Source organism: Salmo trutta, chromosome 37 (genome assembly GCF_901001165.1).
Source record: "Salmo trutta chromosome 37, fSalTru1.1, whole genome shotgun sequence".
NCBI classification, from domain to species: Eukaryota; Metazoa; Chordata; class Actinopteri; order Salmoniformes; family Salmonidae; genus Salmo; species Salmo trutta.
The window spans coordinates 2,154,206-2,178,801 of NC_042993.1; the positions used below are offsets into that span (position 1 = coordinate 2,154,206).

Genomic DNA, 24,596 nt, shown 5'->3' on the forward strand with positions numbered 1-24,596 from the left:
TTTCATGTTGTGGATCATTTATTCAATATGTTGAAATACATGACTTGCATTAAAAGTTCTTGCATTAGAACATTGATGTATCATATTTGAAGAGAATAATATGTTTATTCAGTTAGGCTCTATCACTTCAAGCCATACAATTATACAATGTGCAAAATAGGAGGTAGAAATTATAGCAACATTTTTAACACAGCTCAGTGCTTCTGTGTGTTTGAGTGTGTGTGTGTGGTTGTGTGTCTGTCTGCTGTCTGCTGTCTGTGTGTGTGTGTGTGCGTGTGTGTGTGTGTGTGTGTGTATGTGTGTGTGTGCATATGTGTATCTGTGTGTTGTGTTTAAATCAGTTAGATACATAATTGTGTGTATATTCAAAACTTAAGTCTTCACAATATCGCCATTCAGTGTATAACTCTTGTCCGACTGGGTTGAAGTTAGCCAGCTTTCTAGTCCAATGCAGACAGTATGTCCTCTAAGAATACTGCACGCTTTGTGTCGTCCAACCTCCAGTATCAGACTATAATATGCAGATTCTCATAGTTCCCACTAAGTCTTGCTGGAACTACCATCCTGAATATCTGATCCCCCAACATCTATACAAACTTATCTGTACATTTATTGCAAGAATCTCTTTAGTGCTTTTGGAATCATACTGAGGTGCAATTTATCATACGTAGCCGTTCAGCCAGAGCCATACACATCACAGAGTTCGTGGATGATAGTTAGTTAGATCTCAGTACATCTACGGCTCTGGGTTCAACAGCACAACATTGATCCATCCCCTTCACTATACATTAACATTTCCAAAGGCTCAGAGCAACTAGGTTTTGGGTGCAAGAGAGAGAGAGAGAAAGGGAGAAAAGTAAGAAGCATTGCCAAAACATGCAGCTAAAGTCATTCTTAGGGGGAGGTTAGTTATTTTGTAGGATTTGATACACAGGGAGGGAAGTTGTAGTATTTGAACAAGGCTCCTGTTCATTTGGAGTACATTATGGGGGGCTGTAGCATAACATACAAATCAAATCGCTATGTCCACGGTCATCTCAGAGTGAGGAAACGCTGAGTTTGGGAGTATGATGTCTTAGACCGGTGTAATAGAGTTAGTTTTGAGTTTGGGGTAGATGGTGTGTGAGTTTTGAGTTTGAGGCACCTTTCTTCTGAAGGCAGTTTGGAGATGGACTAGGTAAGGGGTGTTGAGGATTACATGTTGATTTTACCTCAAGAAAATGAACCACAAAAAAAATGACTAAAATAATAACGATGTAAGATTGTAAACATACGGCGACACTAGCAGGCCATTAAACTTTCACTGGAGGTGGGCAAAACGAGTGTGTATTTTCTGTACATTTTACAGTGTCATCAGGAGAAAAGGAAGGTTAACCATTTCACGAGTGGAAGACAAAAAGGTGAGTTCCGTGAACACTTAAAGTGAGTTTCGCTCCGGATGAAGAGCTGGACTAATGAACGTACATTTGAGTTTTGAAAATGAGTGAGCAGTTTAATGAGTGTATGCGGTTCGTGTGAGAGTGATGTTCACAGCTCCAGAAAAGTGTTTACCTTAGACACAGATCTAGGATCAGCTTATGCTCCACTGATCCTAACCTTAACCATTAGGAGGAGAAACACTAAACTGACCATAGCTCAGAGTCTAGGAGAAACTTCATTATCCTACTCCTTCTCTCCATCCTCTCTAGTCTTGAAGTTAGAGAGAGATCCCAGAGAGTTGGAGAGGACAGATAGAGTTGTGTTCAGTATGGCTAGGTGGAGGTTGAAGATAGGAGGTTAGTCGAGAGGTCAAAGTTCAGGAAAGGAAGGCCAGGCGCAGGTGCAGTGGAGGGCTCCAAGGGGAAAGAGGAAGGATGCATGTTGAAAGTATTGGAACAAGGCTGTAGCAAAGGTCCAGTCGTTCCCTCCTCATAGTGCTGACTCCCTCCACTGCCCATCAGGATACGTCAGTAGCCTGTTCCTTCATCCTTCCTCTCCCCTGTCTAACTCATCCTACCATCCTTCACCTCTCCTCCTCCCTTTGTATCTCTTCTTCATTAGACCATACCATGCCTCCACTCTCCTCTGTGTGGGTACACTTTCTGCCTCCTCTCCTTTTCCTCCCCCTCCCCTCCCATCTTTCCTCCCTCCTCCCCCTCTCACAGGGCTGACTCTGTGTACAGCGCCCCTGATGACCCGTGAGGGGGGTTGGCTGTCAGTAATCGCCATAGCGACGCAGAGGAGGAGGAGCTTAAGTCGCCGCAGCTGCGCAAGTGGATCCCCTCCGTCACAGGGGGTTGGTTGCTATGACGGCGGTTGTGGCGGCTGTCGCTATGGGAGTGGTGGTGACCACGGTGATGAGGGTGTGGGGGGTGGGATCCCTGGCTGGCCCCCCAGGAGTTACGTAACATCTGGAGACAGACAGACAGACACTAGTGTGAGTGTGTGTGTCTGTATGTGTGTGTGAGTATGTGTGTATTTACTGTATGTGTGTATATGTGTCAGTGTGTGTTACCTGCTCTAAAGGGAGATGGCCTGTCCCGTTGCCCTCCACCCCGCCTCTCCTTTTCTGACCTTGTCCCGTGTTCCCAGAATGCTCTGCGGCAGACGCCAGGTTCCGTTTGGAGCGCTGCAGGAAGCGAGCCACCAACCCCCTCGTCACCTGACAGGAAGAAAAGGAGAGAGGATGAGAAATGAGGACCTGGCATAATCTTTCTACATACAATATGTCCATTTCTAGATATAAGTATCTTTGCAGAGTTTATGGCTGCTGTTATTAGTCTTTTTCAGCCATTACACACCTTGAGGTCCCCAAGAGAGCGGTTGCATTCTTTGGGCAGGTGCAAGGGAGAGTTGGCGGGGCCTTTGGAGAGGGGCAAGGTGCGCCCCATGGTGGCTGCCTTCACACTGCCCTTCCTGGGGAGGAGGGCTGAGAGGGGCACCAGAGAGGAGCGGGGCAGCAGGCATGCCTCAGAGGACGGACCTGGGGAAGACAGACAGAAACTATAATCTGTAGTGTCTAACCCAAGGGCGGTCAATACTGCCTTCTCTAACCGCTAACCTTTAACTTCTCACCTGTGTCTGTAGAGGTCTGAGAGCCCTCCCTCACTCCTTTACTGCCCACTGAGCCACCACTGAAGTCAACTAGAGCAGAGAGGGAGGGAGAGAGCAGAGAGGGAGGGAGAGAGGAGAGAGGGAGAGGAGAGAGGAGAGAGGGAGGGGAGAGAAGAGAAGGAGCTGGGAGAAGGGAGAGAGGGTGGGAGAGTTGAGAAAGGGAGGAGAGGAGGGAGAGAGAGGAAGGGAGAGAGGAGAAAGGGAGGGAGGAGAAAGGGAGGGAGGAGAAAGGAAGGGAGAGAGGAGAGAGGGAGGGGAGAGATGGAGGGAGAGGGAGGGAGGGATAGAGGAGAGAGGAGAGAGGGAGTGAAAGAGGAGAGAGTGAGGGAGAGAGGGAGGTATGATATAGATATGAAATGCAAACTATCACCTCGTCTTTCTTGCATAGTGTATTCATAGCGTGTTCATAGTGTGAGTTGTAAATCACTAACACTGGATGTCTGTACATGTGTGTTGTGTGTGTGTACCCACCTGTATCAGCAGAAGAGCTGAGGCCAGGCTCGCTGTGTGACCTCACTAGGGTCAGAAGCCCACCACTATCCCTCCTCTCGCTCCTTCCACCCTGATGACGCAGGTATAACGGCTGTAAGGGGAGGGGCACCCCGTTGCCCTGACCACCCTGCTGATTGACAGCTGAGGATGAGGAAGTGGCAGGAGCTGCAGAGGCAGAGGCGGAACCGCGTCGTAAAGGGGTGCAAGACCCGACTCGTTTCTCTAGGATAGAGGAGCGCTGGTGAGAGGTGGCGCCCTCTAGCAGCTCCAACTGGGAACAACTACTGGCCAACATAGCCTGTCGCCTCAACACTGGAGACCTGCAAAGAGGGGGGAGGGGGAGGGTTGTTCTCTTTTGAGAAGGAGCGGTAAGAAAGTGGCTGTGAACTGTGTGTGTGTGATTGTCCTTGTACTTACCTGTATGTAGCTGTAGCAGTGCTAGATGAGGAGCAGGAGTTGGACCTCTCTCCTCTGTAGCATCGCCTGGCCCTGGGGCCCACCAGAGGACTCTCTACCAGGGGACTCTCCGGGGCTTGGGGAGGGGGAACACGGAAGCTCACATACTCCCCTCCTTCTCCCTCGTCTTCCCCCTCCACTCCCCAGGTGCTCCCTCTCTCCCCCCTAGCCCTCCCCCCCACCCCAACGAGGCAGGAGTCCTCTGAAGGTGAGGAGTCATCTGGGATGTCAATGATCTCCGACATCAATAGAGAACCACTGTCCATGGAGACTGGATGGAGGGAGACGGTTCATTTACTTGTTTATATTAGGCTAAATCTATGAATTGGCAGTGTTGCCTGTTTACAGTTGAAGTCGGAAGTTTACATCCACTTAGGTTGGAGTCATTAAAACTCGTTTTTCAACCTCTCTACAAATTTCTGGTTAACAAACTATAGTTTTGGCAAGTCGGTTAGGACATCTACTTTGTGCATGACACAAGTCATTTTTCCAACAATTGTTTACAGACAGATTATTTCACTTATAATTCACTGTATCACAATTCCAGTGGGTCAGAAGTTAACATACACTATGTTGACTGTGCCTTTAAACAGCTTGGAAAATTCCAGAAAATTATGTCATGGCTTTAGAAGCTTCTGATAGGCTAACTGATACAATTTGAGTCTATTTGAGGTGTACCTGTGGATGTATTTCAAGGCCAACCTTCAAATTCAGTGCCTCTTTGCTTGACATCATGGGAAAATCAAAAGAAATCAGCCAAGACCTCAGAATATTTTTTTTACTAGGATTAAATGTCAGGAACTGTGAAAAACTGAGTTTAAATGTATTTGGCTAAGGTGTATGTAAACTTCTGATTTGAACTGGAGGTAAAGAACCAGAGTCCTTCATGGAAACTCTCCATTCAATACAGACCTGTAAAAACATGAATAATAGAACTGAAGTGAACAGAATGTAGCATGTGACTCTCACCCTCTCCGCTGAAGGCAGTGGATGTGGCCCTCTCTCCAGACAGCTCGTTCCCATGGCTGTCAAACACCGTGGCCTAAAGACAACCACACAGGACATGTGTTTAATAGACACACACACCCGCATGCACACATACACACACAAACACACAGAGGCAACTGTCCTGTATTCCTGCTTAGCACGTTCTCTCTCTCTCTCACACACACACACACACACACACACACACACACACACACACACACACACACACACACACACACACACACACACACACACACACACACACACCAGCAAACATGTCCAGATTCCCCCACTGACCTGGCTAGCTGCTCTCTGTCCCATCACTAATTCGTAAGGAGGGGGACAGTCAGTGGGGTACAGAGGCACTGGACTCTCCATCGACCCGTTATAGGTGATACTGAGGACATATAGATACACAGACAAACAATGAAGAATGATTTTATTGCCTATTTACAAATGCTAGCGTGTGTGTGTAATAATAATATATATATTTGTGTTTACAGTTTTTTTCCCAATTGCTAACATGCATTGGTCAAAACTGAAGTCACATTGTCAAAAGTCTTCACACAGTCAGCGACACAGAAATGTATTTGGACCAAACTGTGAATCATTTTTCATTGCTTTCACACAAAATGCATCCAATGACCTTATTCTCCAAAATCCATGAACTTTTTTCTCATTCATACTCCACCACCTGCAAAACTATATACTTGCAGCACGTTTTCAAATGCTGACACACTGTTTCCAAAACTGTGAAAAACACATTCAAAACAGAATGATGGCAAATGTCATGCATTTCTGCAGTAACCTGATTGAAACATAGAAAATCTCAGCAGAATATTTAATAATTCCAAACACAGCTGATTGCAATTTCAGCTGAAAGCCTACCCAAGTGTCCTGTTTTTGGTCTCGCTACCAAACAGACAAAAGAGGACGGCTTCGGAATGATTTAGTTTGGAAACCTGGATGAAGGAAGACAGGTTGGTGGGGAAAGAAGAGTGTCAGGGAGAGGGAGAATGTGTGGAGGACAAAGGAGAGGAAGACCAAGAGCGGTGGTCCCTGATGAGATAAGGGCCACAATTACTGACCATGTTGTAAACCATGGTCTCTCTTGAACTACATATTACAGTACAATACAGTATGTTCACATTTGTACATGTACTGACATTTGGAAATATATTGATTGTTTTGTGTTTTTCAGTAGGATCCAAAGGTTGCCTCCCACAGGAGGAAGAGGCAGAATATTATCAGATGGGCAGGAAATTGCCATTGTTGATATGATATTTGGCAACAATGCAATAAAACTGTGGGAAGTTCGGGACAGAGTGCTGGCAGACTAGCACTGTTGGGAATGTGAATACAGTCAGAGTCCTAGAGAAACATAAAATAAGGATGAACCCTTTGAGAGAAACGGTGAACGTGTGAAAGAACTCCGGTATCAATATGTCCAGGTAAGATGTCTGTTCAATACATACACATGTAAAGTACTGTAAAACTGTGGGTTTACTGTATTTTAGAGAGTAACGGAGATGGAAGCCAGGCAAACTGCACATACATTCATCTTTGTGGATGAAGCTGGATTCAACCTGGCAAAAACATGCCGCAGGGGAAGAAATGTGATTGGACAGAGAGCAACCGTGGATGTCCCAGGCCAGAGAGGAGCTAACATCACAATGTGTGCAGTACTGTCCAATGATGGTTTGCTGTTACATAAACCACTCATTGGCCCCTACAATACAGAGAGGCTCACTTATTTTCTGGATGACCTGCATAATCGACTTGTGCCAGCGGAGGAGAGGGGCAAGAAACTCCCCTACCTTCGTTGTTGTGTGGGATAATGTGGCATTCCACCACTCTGCTGCAGTCAGACTGGTTTACTGCACATCCCAGGATGTCAGTACTATTCCTGCCTCCATACTCCCCCTTCCTAAACCCCATAGAGGAGTTTCTCTCTGCGTGGAGGTGGAAGGTTTATGACCACCATCCACATGACCAGATGTCCTTACTGGACATGAATGCGGGGTGTGGAGACACTTCTCCTGAAGACTGCCAGGGTGTGGAGACACTTCTCCTGAAGACTGCCAGGGTGTGGAGACACATCTCCTGAAGACTGCCAGGGTGTGGAGACACTTCTCCTGAAGACTGCCAGGGTGTGGAGACACTTCTCCTGAAGACTGCCAGGGTGTGGAGACACTTCTCCTGAAGACTGCCAGGGTGTGGAGACACATCTCCTGAAGACTGCCAGGGTTGGATTAGAAATTACAGAAGATACTTTCCAAGATGCATCAACTGAGAAGACTTAAGATGTGATGTTGATGAGAACTAGAACCCTCACAGTACTGTACAGTATGAGTGATTATACTATACATGTTGATGAGAACTAGAACCTTCACAGTACTGTACAGTATGAGTGATTAAACTATACATGTTGATGAGAACTAGAACCCTCACAGTACTGTACAGTATGAGTGATTATACTATACATGTTGATGAGAACTAGAACCCTCACAGTACTGTACAGTATGAGTGATTATACTATACATGTTGATGAGAACTAGAACCCTCACAGTACTGTACAGTATGAGTGATTATACTATACATGTTGATGAGAACTAGAACCCTCACAGTACTGTACAGTATGAGTGATTATACTATACATGTTGATGAGAACTACAACCCTCACAGTACTGTACAGTATGAGTGTTATACTATACATGTTGATGAGAACTACAACCCTCACAGTACTGTACAGTATGAGTGATTATACTATACATGTTGATGAGAACTAGAACCCTCACAGTACTGTACAGTATGAGTGATTATACTATACATGTTGATGAGAACTACAACCCTCACAGTACTGTGCAGTATGAGTGATTATACTATACATGTTGATGAGAACTACAACCCTCACAGTACTGTGCAGTATGAGTGTTATACTATACATGTTGATGAGAACTAGAACCCTCACAGTACTGTACACATGTTGTTGATGTGTTTTGTAATTATTATTGCGGTCCTGGAATTTCTGGAATTTGTTTTTTGTTTTAACTTTTTATTTTTCACAAGTAAATTACTATATGCAAAGATATAGAAAAAATTAAGGTTATTGAAGCAAATTGCTGCATTTCTGATTAATTCTTGTTACATATACTTTAGTACAGTCAATAAAGTGAAAAGGTGTCAATCTTATTCTATAATGAAATACTGATTTATGTGAAAAATCATTCAAACTTCAAATAAAAGTTAATCATTTATGTAATTCTCCCTGTTAGTGTTTTTTAGGTCAGTGTGTTATGAGTGACAACTTATGCTTTCTGAGTGAGAATTGTTGCCAGTGTTTTGGTCAAACAAGCTTATTTTGAGACATGTATGAAGTGTTTTGGTGGTTTGAATGAGTTTTGGAGGTGAGATTAACTGTTTGGCCAAGATGCATGTTGGTAATGCAGACTGTGTGAAGAGTTTTGAAAAAGTGGCTTCAGTATTGACCAATGATTGTTAGCAATTGAAGAAAAACTGTAACAAATGTGGTTCTTGCATATCCCAACTCCCCCTGAGACACCCGCAGGGAGTGGGGTCACAGCCAGGGTCACCATTGTCCAGCACCCCTGGAGCAATTAGAGTTAAGTGCAAGGCTCAAGGGCACAGCAACATATTTATCACCTTGTCAGGTCCGGTATCCGAACCAGCAACCCCAACGCTCTAACCTTCAGGCTACCTGTGTGTGTGTCATTACCTCTGTGCGTCTGTCTCAGAGCTGCAGGTGTATTCAGGGGGGTAGTAGGGGGGTGGAGGGATGGGCGGGACAAACTCCTCAAAGTCCATGATGTTGGTCAGGAAGGCGTCCTGAGGAGTGGTGCATTCTGGGTTGACGGAGCGAGAGCGGTGCGGGGCAAGCTAGAGAGAAACAGAGATAGAGGAGGGGAGGAAACATAAGGGATGGATAAAGAAAATATTGTGTGTGTGTGTGTGTGTGTGTGTGTGTGTGTGTGTGTGTGTGTGTGTGTGTGTGTGTGTGTGTGTGTGTGTGTGTAGACTCACCAGGTGCACTAGGTCCAGGGAGAAGATGTGTATACTACACGTGACAGTAGAGAGAGTACAGATGATGGTAGAGAGAATACTCAGACCACAAGCACTGAACAACAGGTCCTGGAACAGAGGAGAGGAGATCAGCACGTAACACACAGTCAGGAGGCCAGGGCAGTTAGGAGCAGTTTGGTTACTGTTTGTAATAATTTATACATACCGCAGCATGCATCATGTGCCTTGGCTATTATATTATGCTCTGCTTACATCATCTGCATCAATTATTGTCGACATCAGAAAACGTAGCCCACATACTCTCAGAGATTATAGACGCCACACACACTGAGCTGTCATTAAACACACACACTGAGCTGTCATTAAACACACAATGAGCTGTCATTAAACACACACACACTGAGCTGTCATTAAACACACACACTGAGCTGTCATTAAACACACACACTGAGCTGTCATTAAACACACACACACTGAGCTGTCATTAAACACACACACACTGACCTGTCATTAAACACACACACACTGAGCTGTCATTAAACACACACACACTGAGCTGTCATTAAACACACACACACTGAGCTGTCATTAAACACACACACTGAGCTGTCATTAAACACACACACACTGAGCTGTCATTAAACACACACACACTGAGCTGTCATTAAACACACACACACTGAGCTGTCATTAAACACACACACACTGAGCTGTTATTAAACACACACACACACACACTGAGCTGTCATTAAACACACACACTGAGCTGTCATTAAACACAAACATACACACACACACACACACTGAGCTGTCATTAAACACACACACACTGAGCTGTCATTAAACACACACACACTGAGCTGTCATTAAACACACACACTGAGCTGTCATTAAACACACACACTGAGCTGTCATTAAACACACACACACTGAGCTGTCATTAAACACACACACACTGAGCTGTCATTAAACACACACACTGAGCTGTCATTAAACACACACACACTGAGCTGTCATTAAACACACACACACTGAGCTGTTATTAAACACACACACACACACTGAGCTGTCATTAAACACACACACTGAGCTGTCATTAAACACACACACTGAGCTGTCATTAAACACACACACACACTGAGCTGTCATTAAACACACACACACTGAGCTGTCATTAAACACACACACACTGAGCTGTCATTAAACACACACACACTGAGCTGTCATTAAACACACACACTGAGCTGTCATTAAACACACACACACTGAGCTGTCATTAAACACACACACACTGAGCTGTCATTAAACACACACACACTGAGCTGTCATTAAACACACACACACTGAGCTGTTATTAAACACACACACACACACACTGAGCTGTCATTAAACACACACACTGAGCTGTCATTAAACACACACACTGAGCTGTCATTAAACACAAACACACACACACACACACTGAGCTGTCATTAAACACACACACACTGAGCATGTCATTAAACACACACACACTGAGCTGTCATTAAACACACACACACACACTGAGCTGTCATTAAATACACACACTGAGCTGTTATTAAACACAAACACACACACACACACACTGAGCTGTCATTAAACACACACACACTGAGCTGTCATTAAACACACAAACACTGAGCTGTCATTAAACACACACACTGAGCTGTCATTAAACACACACACTGAGCTGTCATTAAACACACACACTGAGCTGTCATTAAACACACACACTGAGCTGTCATTAAACACACACACACACACACTGAGCTGTCATTAAACACACACACTGAGCTGTCATTAAACACACACACTGAGCTGTCATTAAACACAAACACACACACACACACACACTGAGCTGTCATTAAACACACACACACTGAGCATGTCATTAAACCCACACACACTGAGCTGTCATTAAACACACACACACACACACACACACACTGAGCTGTCATTAAATACACACACTGAGCTGTTATTAAACACAAACACACACACACACACACACTGAGCTGTCATTAAACACACACACACTGAGCTGTCATTAAACACACAAACACTGAGCTGTCATTAAACACACACACTGAGCTGTCATTAAACACACACACTGAGCTGTCATTAAACACACACACTGAGCTGTCATTAAACACAAACACACTGAGCTGTCATTAAACACAAACACACTGAGCTGTCATTAAACACAAACACACTGAGCTGTCATTAAACACACACACACTGAGCTGTCATTAAACACAAACACACTGAGCTGTCATTAAACACACACACTGAGCTGTCATTAAACACACACACTGAGCTGTCATTAAACACAAACACACACACACACACACTGAGCATGTCATTAAACACACACACTGAGCTGTCATTAAACACACACACTGAGCTGTCATTAAACACACACACTGAGCTGTCATTAAACACACACACACTGAGCATGTCATTAAACACACACACACTGAGCTGTCATTAAACACACACACACACACTGAGCTGTCATTAAACACACACACTGAGCTGTCATTAAACACACACACTGAGCTGTCATTAAACACACACACTGAGCTGTCATTAAACACACACACACTGAGCTGTCATTAAACACACACACACTGAGCTGTCATTAAACACACACACTGAGCTGTCATTAAACACACACACTGAGCTGTCATTAAACACACACACTGAGCTGTCATTAAACACACACACTGAGCTGTCATTAAACACACACACTGAGCTGTCATTAAACACACACACTGAGCTGTCATTAAACACACACACTGAGCTGTCATTAAACACACACACTGAGCTGTCATTAAACACACACACTGAGCTGTCATTAAACACACACACTGAGCTGTCATTAAACACACACACTGAGCTGTCATTAAACACACACACACTGAGCTGTCATTAAACACACACACACTGAGCTGTCATTAAACACACACACTGGGGGGCGGAGCTAGCATGTTGGAGTGAACGGCTGTGTGTGAGAGGCTCCTGCAACTTTTTAGCGAAATAATCTAACTTAACCTACTTTATTGCACTTTTTACAACAAACGTTTCTTTCTAATACAATATTGTAACTTTCTATGTGGAAATGCCGAGTAATAAGCGACCAAAGGACAATAAATCCACTTCGGAGGCCTACTCCCCGCCAAACAACGAGACAGACATGGCGGAAGGCACAGGTAACAACGTGACACTTACAGAACTTACCCGCGCTCTGGGAGAACTACGTGTTGCTATAGCTGAGGATCTTAAGGCTACTATTGCTGAACTGGACACTAAAATTGAGAGCACCATTCGAACGGTCGCCTCGCAGGGCCAGAGTATTGTGGACCTTGAGAAAGCCTCTGAATTCAACGCTGGTAGGATCGACGAGTTGGAGAAGCTATGCACGTCATTGCAGGATAGTGTGCAGAGGCTTTTTGTGAAAGTGGTCGACCTGGAGGGCCGATCCAGACATCACAACCTTCGCGTTGTTGGTCTGGCAGAGGGGATAGAGGCGGGCTCTCGCCCCAACGACTTCTTCGCCAAGCTATCGAAGGATGTAATGGGAACAGATGTTTTGGTTTCAGATCCCCAACTGGACCGTGCCCTTGTCCCAGTGCCTCGACCGGGCCAACGTCCTCGCCCAGTAATCATCTGTTGTCACAGTTTCAAGACCAAGGATCTTATCCTGCGCGAGGCTCGACTGAGGGGCAACCTGTTACATAAAGGGCACCTCTTCCGTGTCTACGAGGATTATGCGCCCGATGTGGCAAAGCACCGCGCCGGCTACAGAGATGTCATGACCAAACTCTACAAACTCCATCTTCGCCCAGCCTTGCTCTTCCCTGCAAGACTAAGAATTACCCCGCCTTCCGGAGAGAAGATTTGGCTCTCCTCGGTCTCGGACGCAGAGAAGTTTATCCGGGAATATACGCCAATCCCCCGTACAGGTTAGAGTGCCTTGTCATTGTGTGTTAGGGTCTGCTCATGGACTCGAACCCATACTATACCATAACGGGTGAAACCGTACTAAACGGTCTCGACAGGGCCTGCCGAACATGTAACACGCTGAGCTGACCAATGGAGGGCGGTTAGAGCTCTCATTTAACGTCAGTTTCACTTTAATTCCGACTGGGTTCGGGGTGGTGCCTGTTTGGGAGGCCTTCCAGGTCTGATCATTGACACTTTCGGATGGATATACTTATGTTCCCCCATTTTTGTTTTGTTTCGTTATTTATTTTTCAATTCTTACATTATTCCTATTACCATACCAGTTAGTTATTGCTTGCGGGGGTCTGGGGGTGATGGCTGGGAAGGGGCAGACGCAAACACCTGGATTGCAAGTTGATGTTTTGTGCTGTTCTGCCTTTGTCATAGCCTGGCCCTCTCTCACGATTAGATTCCCACCAGACCTCCGTGGTGCTTGTGTCTGTGTAGGTGTGCGTACATATAATTACTATGTGTACTTTATTATTATTATTCTCTCTTAGCATTTTAGTATTAGGTATGTGTATATTTTAAATTAGTGTAGATTAATATTCTGGGGTGGGTATGTAGATGTATGTGTGTGTGTGTGTGTGTGTGTGTGTGTCTGTATATATATTTTTTTTAAATATTTATTTCTATAAGTATATATTTTTGGTTGTATGTGTATGCACGTGTGTACGTGTGTGTATGTGTATGCACGTGTGTACGTATGTGGGTATGCGTGTATATACTTGCGCATGGGTGTGTGTAGGTAGGTGTGCACGTGTATATATGTGCACGTGTGTGTGTGTGTGTATGTATGTATGTATATGTACAAGTGTGTGTATGTATGTATGTATGTATGTATGTATGTATGTATGTATGTATGTATGTAGGTATGTATGTATGTATGTATATGTACATGTGTGTGTATGGATGTATGTGTGTGTGTATGTGTGTGTGTATATAGGTATGTATGTGTGTGTGTGTATGTGTATGTGTGTGTGTGTGTGTGTGTGTGTATGTATATGTATGTGTGTGTATGTATGTGTGTATGTATGTATGTATATATATATCACTATTGTTTTTTTAGTTATTAAAAAGATAATTTTTTTAATTTTATTTAGAAGGGGGAAAAAAATGTATTTTTATTATTATTATTATTTTTTTATTATTATTTTTTTTTTTTATTGGGGGGTACGTTCAATTTATCAAAATCCTTGTTCCCATCTCCTAACCCACAATATGTAATTGTACTATGTCGGTTGCTGATGGTTTATGTTTAGACCGGCATTGCTTAGCAATGTAATCTTGTGATGCTATATCTTGCTTATCTCAGGGATTGACCCAAGATGAAGCTTAAGTGCACAATATGTTTAAGTTGCAACTTATTCTGTTTAGGTTTATTAGATGCTAATTGAACACTTTATTCGCGGGAGCCTCCTCAGTTCAGATGTTAGTAGAAGTTCTAGGATAATGAGAGGTGAACGTATAGTTGGGATTTTATTTTTGTTTTACCTCTTGTTCGAGGTCGCGCCGTGCTTTTTTGGCATCGGCCAGACAATGTGTTTATTATTTTTATTTTCATGTTTTTTTCTCTCCTTTTTGTGTATGCCTGTTAAATGTGGGTTGATGGGAGGGGTACATTTTGGGGAAAGTAGGGGAACAGGGTGGAAAGTAAAGGTGCTTGCAGGGGGGGAGGGGTGGGTTGGATACTGCTCGGGTGTAGGTGCTACATATGCTGATCATGATGGTTTGGTGCGCTTTCTTACCTTTTTAGTAACTTACATGCTATGCAGGCCACCATAGGAACTACAAATGAGAGGAGGGCGGGGCTTACATTCACTTCCTGGAATGTCAAGGGTTTAAATGAACCAAGTAAGAGAGGCAAGGTCCTAGCCCACTTGAAAGCACTCTCGTCTGATATTATATTCTTGCAAGAAACCCATCTGAAAAACAATTCTCATAACAGACTTAAATGTAAGTGGGTGGGGCAAGTGTATCACTCTAACTTCTCTGCCAAAACGAGAGGCACAGCGATTCTGGTACGGAAAGGAATTCCCTTTCAACATAAAACCACTATTGTGGACAAAGAGGGTCGTTATGTGATCGTAATAGGAGAGATCCACTCTACTTCTGTAACTCTACTAAATATCTATGGGCCAAACATTGATAACCCCTCTTTTTTCAAAAGAGTCCTTGCCCTGATTCCAGATATCTCCCATACTAACCTGGTCATTGGAGGAGACCTCAACTGTGTGCTAGACCAATATTTGGATAGATCCTCTACCCGGCGAACCCCTACCTCCTATTCAAGTGAATTCTTGAATACCTACATAAAAAATTCTAACTTATTTGATATATGGAGGATCTGTAACCCTACGGGTAGGGAATACTCCTTCTACTCTCATGATATATGGAGGATCTCTAACCCTACGGGTAGGGACTCCTTTTACTCTCATGATATATGGAGGATCTCTAACCCTACGGGTAGGGAATACTCCTTTTACTCTCATGTTCACAATGTTTATACTCGAATTGACTACTTTTTGGTTGATGCTAAACTACTCCCCTATACCTGTAATGTGAGGTATCATGATATTATAATCTCTGACCACAGTCCACTCACCTTCTCCCTGAGATTGGGTGACATCGTACCAGACGAGAGGGTCTGGAGGTTGAATCCTCAGCTCCTCACTGAACCAACATTCTGTGAACATCTTAAAGATCAAATTACATTTTTCTTTGATACCAACGACAACACAGAGACTTCCCCAGCATTATTGTGGGAAACACTGAAGGCTTATTTGAGAGGCTGTATCATCTCCTTTCAGACTGCCAGGAGTAGGCAAAACAGAAGAGAATTGGTAGAACTGGAGGGACAAATTCACTTACTGGATAGGGAGAATGCTAGACACCCATCTAGGGAGAAACATAAAAAAATGATGTCTTTAAAATTTAAATACAATCAGATCCTCTCTGCTAAAATTGCTAAATCTTTTCTCTATGCCAAGCAAAAATATTTTGAGTTTGGTGACAAACCACACAAACTACTCGCCAGACAACTTCGTAAGAATGTGAGTGACCGTATGATTCACAAAGTTAAATCTGCATCTGGGGAATTACTCTCTTCCCCCAGAGACATAAATGACAGATTCCGTCAGTTTTATGAGACTTTATATACATCTAAAGCGGACCCTAACCCCTTAATTATGCAAAACTTTTTGGAGAACTGTAATCTTCCTGCCCTGAACCAGGAAGACTCTAACTTCCTGAATAAGGAAATATCTCTTGAAGAAATTACAGAAACAATAAAATCTCTAAAGAGTGGCAAGACCCCGGGCCCAGATGGATACCCGAGTGAATTCTACAAAACATTCAGCAACATGCTCTCTCCCTACCTACACAATATGTTGGTTCAGGCCAACGAGGATGGAGTGCTCCCATCCACTTTGGATGAGGCGTTTATTACAGTTATACATAAGAAGGGTAAGGATCCGGAAGAGGTAGGGTCATACAGACCAATATCCCTCCTTAATACAGACCAAAAGATTTTAGCAAAAACTTTGGCTAACAGGCTGAGCACTTTAATTGGCAAATTGGTCCATTCAGACCAGACCGGCTTTATCCCTAACAGAAACTCATTCTTCAATCTCAGGCGCCTATTCAACATTATGTATTCTCAGAGGTTACCTAACGTGGACCTAGCCGTTATATCTCTTGATGCTGAAAAGGCCTTTGACCAAGTTGAGTGGCCCTATCTATTCAAGGTCCTACAGAAATTTAATATTGGAGATGGGTTCATAAAGTGGATCCAGCTTTTATATAGGAACCCCTGTGCGAGAATACTCACTAACCAATCATTGTCGCCCCGATTTAACCTTCACAGAGGGACAAGGCAGGGTTGTGCGCTGTCGCCTATGCTCTTCGCTCTAATTATTGAACCTCTCGCTCAAGCGATCAGATCTCATGCAGCAATACACGGCTATAATACTAAAGATACTCTAAATAAGATTTCCCTATACGGAGATGACATTCTCCTCTATGTAACAGAACCCCAAGCTTGTATCCCAGCTATTCTTGATGTGATTAATTTGTTTGGTACCTTCTCGGAATACAGAATAAATTGGAACAAGAGTGAATTAATGCCCATTCGGTTGCAAAACACCTCCTGGCTAGAACATCTTCCACTTAAGCTATCTTCAGATAAATTTACCTACCTTGGAATTGTAGTTACCAAACAATACTCCTTACTATTTAAAGAGAATTTCCCCTCTCTGATGCAAAAACTTAAGGCAAACATACAATTTTGGAGAACTCTCCCAATTTCTCTGCTCGGAAGAATTAATGCCATTAAAATGGTCTTCCTCCCACAACTGCTCTACCTATACCAGAACATCCCAATATTCATACCTAAAGCCTTTCATAAACAACTGGACTCTATTATCAATCCTTTCATCTGGGATTATAAAACACACAGGATAGGTAAAAAACACCTCTGTAAATCCAAGCTGGAAGGAGGATTGTCTCTCCCAAACTTTATATTTTACTACTGGGCCGCCAACCTCCGCGCTGTTACGTTTCTGCTGGATGACGCACTCCCGCCACCCAGCTGGCTTAGTATGGAGCGAGAGGAGTGCCACCCCTTCTCTATTGGTGCTGTGATTCTGTCACCTGTCAATCTGGAGATGTCACTTTACCGTAACAATCCTATTATACATAGCACAGTCCGAATCTGGAAGCAAATTAAAGTCCACTTTGATCTTAGACCAATATCATTCATGCTTCCTGTTGCCAGGAATCCCTCCTTTGCCCCCTCTAACCTCGATAACACCTTTGAGCGGTGGGGAGTGTTGGGGATAAGTACCATAGGGGATTTATATATAGGGGGAACCTTTGCTTCCTTTGAATCGCTGAGGGAAACTTATAATCTTCCCAGAAGTAACTTTTTCAGATACCTACAGATTAGAGACTATGTTAGAAAATACCTCCCAACATTTGGGAATGCTAAACCTTCCATGTTTGACGGATGCATAAAAATATGCCCCACCTCAGACAAACTGATATCTCGTATATATGATGCTTTTCAATCTGTTAGCGCACCCTCTACTGATGCCATTAAGGCAAAATGGGAGGAAGAACTAGGGACTGACATTTCTGTGGCAGACTGGGAAGACAGCTTGGTGTATATCCACACCTGCTCCATTAACTCCAGACATCATCTCATACAATTCAAGGTATTACACAGATTACACTACTCCAAAACCAAACTGCATAGGATATTTCCTGGTACATCCCCTATGTGTGATAAATGTCAGGCTGAGCAGGGTACACTTCTCCACTGCTTTGCCCTATGCTCTAACTTGTATGGGTATTGGTGTGGAATTTTTGGGGTCCTCTCTGAAGTTCTGGAGACTTCAATAGACCCAGACCCGCTTCTGATAATCCTGGGAGTGTCCGATTCCCTAAACGGATTAACCAACTCCCAAAAACAACTAATCTCTTACAGTCTCATTTCGGCAAAAAAATTTATCTTGTTGTTTTGGAAAAAGAGGGAAGCGCCCTCTACCAAATTATGGCTCAGCGAATTGGCAAACACTGTACACTTAGAAAGAATTAGATATATTCTGAACAATAAATTATCAACATTTGATCAAATCTGGCAGCCTTTCCTCTCTTACTTGGACCAGGCGGCGCTGTGAATTTGCACTTAACGCACTCTCAATTGTCATGCGGTAATCTACCTTTGGGCAGCGTGTGCTGGCCCCGCCACCCGAGCAGTTGGGAGGGGAATAGGGTGGAATAAGGGGGGATAAAGTGTGGTATAAGTGGGGGGGCTACATCGACCCTTTTTTTTTTTTTTCTCTCTCCCTTTTTTCTTTTCTTTTTTCTTTCTACCTGTCCTTGTTTTGTATGTCTTGTTTTGTAATATTTGTTTTGTGCCCAGAACTCTGGGTCTTTTGGTTAATGTCTGCTCTCTTATGTTTAGATAAGAACTGTAAACTTGTCTTTTATACCTATACACCATTCTTGTGTATGTGTTCAATAAAAAATATTTGAAAAAAATATATAAAAAAATAAATTAAAAAAACACACACACACTGAGCTGTCATTAAACACAAACACACTGAGCTGTCATTAAACACACACACTGAGCTGTCATTAAACACACACACTGAGCTGTCATTAAACACACACACACTGAGCTGTCATTAAACACACACACACTGAGCTGTCATTAAACACACACACACTGAGCTGTTATTAAACACACACACACACACTGAGCTGTCATTAAACACACACACTGAGCTGTCATTAAACACACACACTGAACTGTCATTAAACACAAACACACACACACACACTGAGCTGTCATTAAACACACACACTGAGCATGTCATTAAACACACACACACTGAGCTGTCATTAATCACACACACACTGAGCTGTCATTAAATACACACACTGAGCTGTTATTAAACACAAACACACACACACACACTGAGCTGTCATTAAACACACACACACTGAGCTGTCATTAAACACACACACACTGAGCTGTCATTAAACACACACACTGAGCTGTCATTAAACACAAACACACTGAGCTGTCATTAAACACACACACTGAGCTGTCATTAAACACACACACTGAGCTGTCATTAAACACACACACTGAGCTGTCATTAAACACACACACACTGAGCTGTCATTAAACACACACACACTGAGCTGTTATTAAACACACACACACACACTGAGCTGTCATTAAACACACACACTGAGCTGTCATTAAACACACACACTGAACTGTCATTAAACACAAACACACACACTGAGCATGTCATTAAACACACACACTGAGCTGTCATTAAACACACACACACACTGAGCTGTCATTAAATACACACACTGAGCTGTTATTAAACACAAACACACACACACACACTGAGCTGTCATTAAACACACACACACTGAGCTGTCATTAAACACACACACACTGAGCTGTCATTAAACACACACACTGAGCTGTCATTCAACACAAACACACTGAGCTGTCATTAAACACACACACTGAGCTGTCATTAAAAACACACACTGAGCTGTCATTAAACACACACACTGAGCTGTCATTAAACACACACACACTGAGCTGTCATTAAACACACACACACTGAGCTGTCATTAAACACACACACACTGAGCTGTTATTAAACACACACACACACACTGAGCTGTCATTAAACACACACACTGAGCTGTCATTAAACATACACACTGAACTGTCATTAAACACAAACACACACACACACACACACTGAGCTGTCATTAAACACACACACTGAGCATGTCATTAAACACACACACTGAGCTGTCATTAAACACACACACACACTGAGCTGTCATTAAATACACACACTGAGCTGTTATTAAACACAAACACACACAAACACACTGAGCTGTCATTAAACACAAACACACTGAGCTGTCATTAAACACACACTGAGCTGTCATTAAACACACACACTGAGCTGCTATAAAACACACACACACTGAGCTGCCATAAAACACACACACACACACACACACACACACACACACACAATGAGCTGTCATTAAACACAAACACACTGAGCTGTCATTAAACACACACACTGAGCTGTCATTAAACACAAACACACTGAGCTGTCATTAAACACACACACTGACCTGTTATTAAACACCCACACACTCAGCTGTCATAAAACACACACACTGACCTGTCATTAAACACACACACTGAGCTGCCATAAAACACACACACACTGAGCTGCCATAAAACACACACACACACACACTGAGCTGTCATTAAACACACACACACTCAGCTGTCATTAAACACACACACTGAGCTGTCATAAAACACACACACACATACACACACACACACACACACACACACACACTGAGCTGTCATTAAACACACACACTGAGCTGTTATTAAACACACACACACTGAGCTGTCATTAAACACACACAATGAGCTGTCATTAAACACACACACTGAGCTGTCATTAAACACACACACACTGAGCTGTTATTAAACACACACACACACACTGAGCTGTCATTAAACACACACACTGAGCTGTCATTAAACACACACACTGAGCTGTCATTAAACACACACACTGAGCTGTCATTAAACACACACACTGAGCTTTCATTAAACACACACACTGAGCTGTCATTAAACACACACACTGAGCTGTCATTAAACACACACACTGAGCTGTCATTAAACACACACACACACTGAGCTGTCATTAAACACACACACTGAGCTGTCATTAAACACACACACTGAGCTGTCATTAAACACACACACACTGAGCTGTCATTAAACACACACACACTGAGCTGTCATTAAACACACACACTGAGCTGTCATTAAACACACACACTGAGCTGTCATTAAACACACACACTGAGCTGTCATTAAACACACATACTGAGCTGTCATTAAACACACACACTGAGCTGTCATTGAACACACACACTGAGCTGTCATAAAACACACACACTGAGCTGTCATTAAACACACACACTGAGCTGTCATTAAACACACACACACTGAGCTGTCATTAAACACACACACACCTTGAGCTGATGTCTGACAGAGTGGCAGTCTGCGTTTAGGTAGAGGACCAGGGTCTCCTCCTCGTTTATAGAGCAGGAGTGTGTTGGAGCGCAACACACACACAACCCATTCTCCACCTGCAAAGCACACACACAGAGGATTAACACACACACATACTCTCCACAGGGCTGTGTGCACCTTTCTGATTCAGAGGGGTTGGGTTAAATGAGGAAGACACATTTTGGTTGAATGCATTCAGTAGTGCAACCCATTTCCCCTTTCCCTACATACCTGGCAGGTGAGGAGAGACTTGACCATCTGTGCGTTCTGACAGGAGAGCATGGATCCAGCCAGACTAAGGATGACACACACAGCAGACAGCAGCATGAAGAGGGAGACCTGGAGAGGGAGACATGGGGAGGGAGACATGGGGAGGGAGACATGGGGAGGACTCGTAGGGGGTCAGAGAACTACACATGGGATGAGTAACCTTGGCTGTGACCTAAATACTTGTTCTAGCTGCCTATAGGCTGTAGCTCGGTGTGCAGATGACCTGTGTTCCAATCAGGTAGCAGGTTGGTCCGTTACATACACACGCACAAACATACATACACACAAACACACAAACATACATACACACAAACACACACACACAAACATACATTCACACAAACACACACAAACACATGCACAAACATACATACACACAAACACACCGCACAAACACACAAACACACACACCGTAGACATATAAATAGACACTTGTGTACTACTCACCACAAGAGTGAGTGGTCTTCTCCATGAGATAAGTCCAACTAACCCTGATGCCACAACCTAAGAACAACACACACATTACAGTAAGGAAAATCCATCCATCAATTATCATATCTAGAACACAATCAACCACAGCCAGGAAATATGGGATCATTTCAATATTCTGAAGAGGTTTCTTCTCCATATATCCTTTCCTCCATCTGCACTCCATCTCCATCTGACAGAGACATTCTCCATATTGCTTTCACCTATAAAACAGCCTTCTGTCTTTTCAGGGGTGAGTTTCACATACAGATGTAGGATCTTCATTTGAGCCAGTTTGGTGCAGTTTGGACAATAATCCTGCCGCAAAAGGAAATGTGAATTATTATGTGAATTATAATTTGCGGATATTTTTGTACGGGTTGATACATTTTCAGTTAGGGCAAATCAAGCCAGAAATTTCAAAGTGGGAAAAAATAAAATACACGACAAGTTTGCATTTCATGCTTTGCATGAAATAGTGATCAAATGAAGTTCCCACATCTGTAAAATATAAATCTATGTTTTTGCATTACGATCATGTTCCTCCATTGCATAATGGACTTATCCTGCTAAACATGATATTTAGGTTTCCAGGATCGTCCCTCCTTATCAGTGCAGATGAAGGAAAGGTAGTGATTCAGCCCATTTAGAGATGCTCCCACAGGATACTCACAAAGAAGCCGGCCCAGAAGGGGCAGGACTGTCGTACGCGGGCTGAGGATGTGAAGGCCATGCTGGTGAAGGAGAAGGCCAGGACCATGGCCCCCAGGCCCAAGTGGCACAGCCCCAGGTACAGCAGCAGTTTGGCCCCACCCTGACGGCCAGACATGCCCCGGCAGCTATCTGACCAGCCCCTAGAGCCAGAGGCTGACACTACACTGCTGGAGTCTGACCGGGATGGCATGGCTGGTGGGTGAGGAGAGTGGTGAGTCTGTGTGCGTGTGTAGGCCTATATGCGGTGTGTGTGTGTGTGAAAGAGAGATGGAGAGTTTGTTGCTTTGAAAAAAATCACCCCCTTTTCACTTTGGCCCGGCGTAGTCAATTGGCAGATGACAAAGCGCGTTGTGCAATCCGCAAGGTTCGATCCTGACGCGCCAAAGTGCAGTTTCCAAAAACTCTCAACTCAGAAGCCTGGGCTATTTAGCATATGAAAACAGCAATAGCTGCTTAGCAGAGTGTTTATGTCCTATTAAAACTGCACCCCAGACAAGGAAAATAACAAGAAAAATACCTAGGGCAAATCCTTGAGAACCTAAATGCATTTACGACACACAGCTCCGTTCCTCTCTCTCCATATCTCTACCTCCTAAGGCCCATAGCATTGCACTGGGCGGAGCCCCGAGGCCGCAGTCCTGTAGCATCACCCGTTAATAAGCACCAGATATCCCGTTGTTTCTACCGTAATGAGAAACCACATGTATTGTGTAGGGCGGTGAGTGGGTCTGGATCTTGTCAAGATGACGAGGAACAAGCATCGAAACAAGGCCCGAGTTGTCCTGTCCTCACGAAGGTCCGACGACCGGACCTATCCGAAGGATGAGAGAGATAGCTCTTGATCAGATCTTAATCGGTCCGGTCGGCAAACCGTTCAGGTTAAGAAATGACTTAAATGCGTCGAAAGTAAACGTAAATAAATGATAGGAAGTCCATCCTCCTTGAGCCGTCGGTACGTTTGTGCTGTTTTCATTTACTATTCCTCCTCTTTCCATCTTTTTCCTCCGTGGGAGTTTTGCGGTGGACCACAAACTCACCCCCCTCTGTCCTATTATCTCTTCCCTGCAGCAGTCACGCGGGCCTCCCGTTCTGCTCGTGTATATCCCGGACATCTACCTCACTGCACCGAATTATACGTCACACACACCTCAAGCGATCGGTTCCAGTTTCACACACATCCGTGTCCCAAGTCAAAGAGCCTTGCTGATGATCATTTTTCTCTTTCCCGTTCACCATCACCCCTCCATTATCTCTCCTTCACCATAGAGGCAAAAGAAAGGAATGCCTAGTGTTTGTAAACCGACACGTCGTCATGTGACGAAAAGGCACGCAAGACTCGCGAGTAGGATGCGGCAAAGTCCTGGTGGTGCTGATGCTGCGCGGGAGGGCC

At 43.8% G+C, this 24,596-nt stretch overlaps 1 protein-coding gene across 1 annotated transcript; it reads right to left on the reverse strand.

Annotated features, from left to right (window-relative positions):
* Positions 1–24,578, reverse strand: LOC115176430 (protein FAM189B). Its single transcript, XM_029736473.1, has 15 exons — positions 23,166–24,578; positions 22,472–22,528; positions 21,986–22,093; positions 21,715–21,831; positions 9,070–9,177; positions 8,765–8,925; positions 5,326–5,425; positions 5,011–5,083; positions 4,224–4,312; positions 4,003–4,163; positions 3,565–3,905; positions 3,055–3,123; positions 2,781–2,962; positions 2,495–2,641; positions 1–2,390 (listed from the first exon to the last, which is right to left on the reverse strand). The coding sequence occupies exons 1-15, from the start codon at positions 23,394–23,396 to the stop codon at positions 2,139–2,141; spliced, it is 2,196 nt and encodes a 731-aa protein (XP_029592333.1). The 5' UTR covers positions 23,397–24,578; the 3' UTR covers positions 1–2,138.
* Between the last annotated feature and the right edge of the window lie 18 nt (positions 24,579–24,596).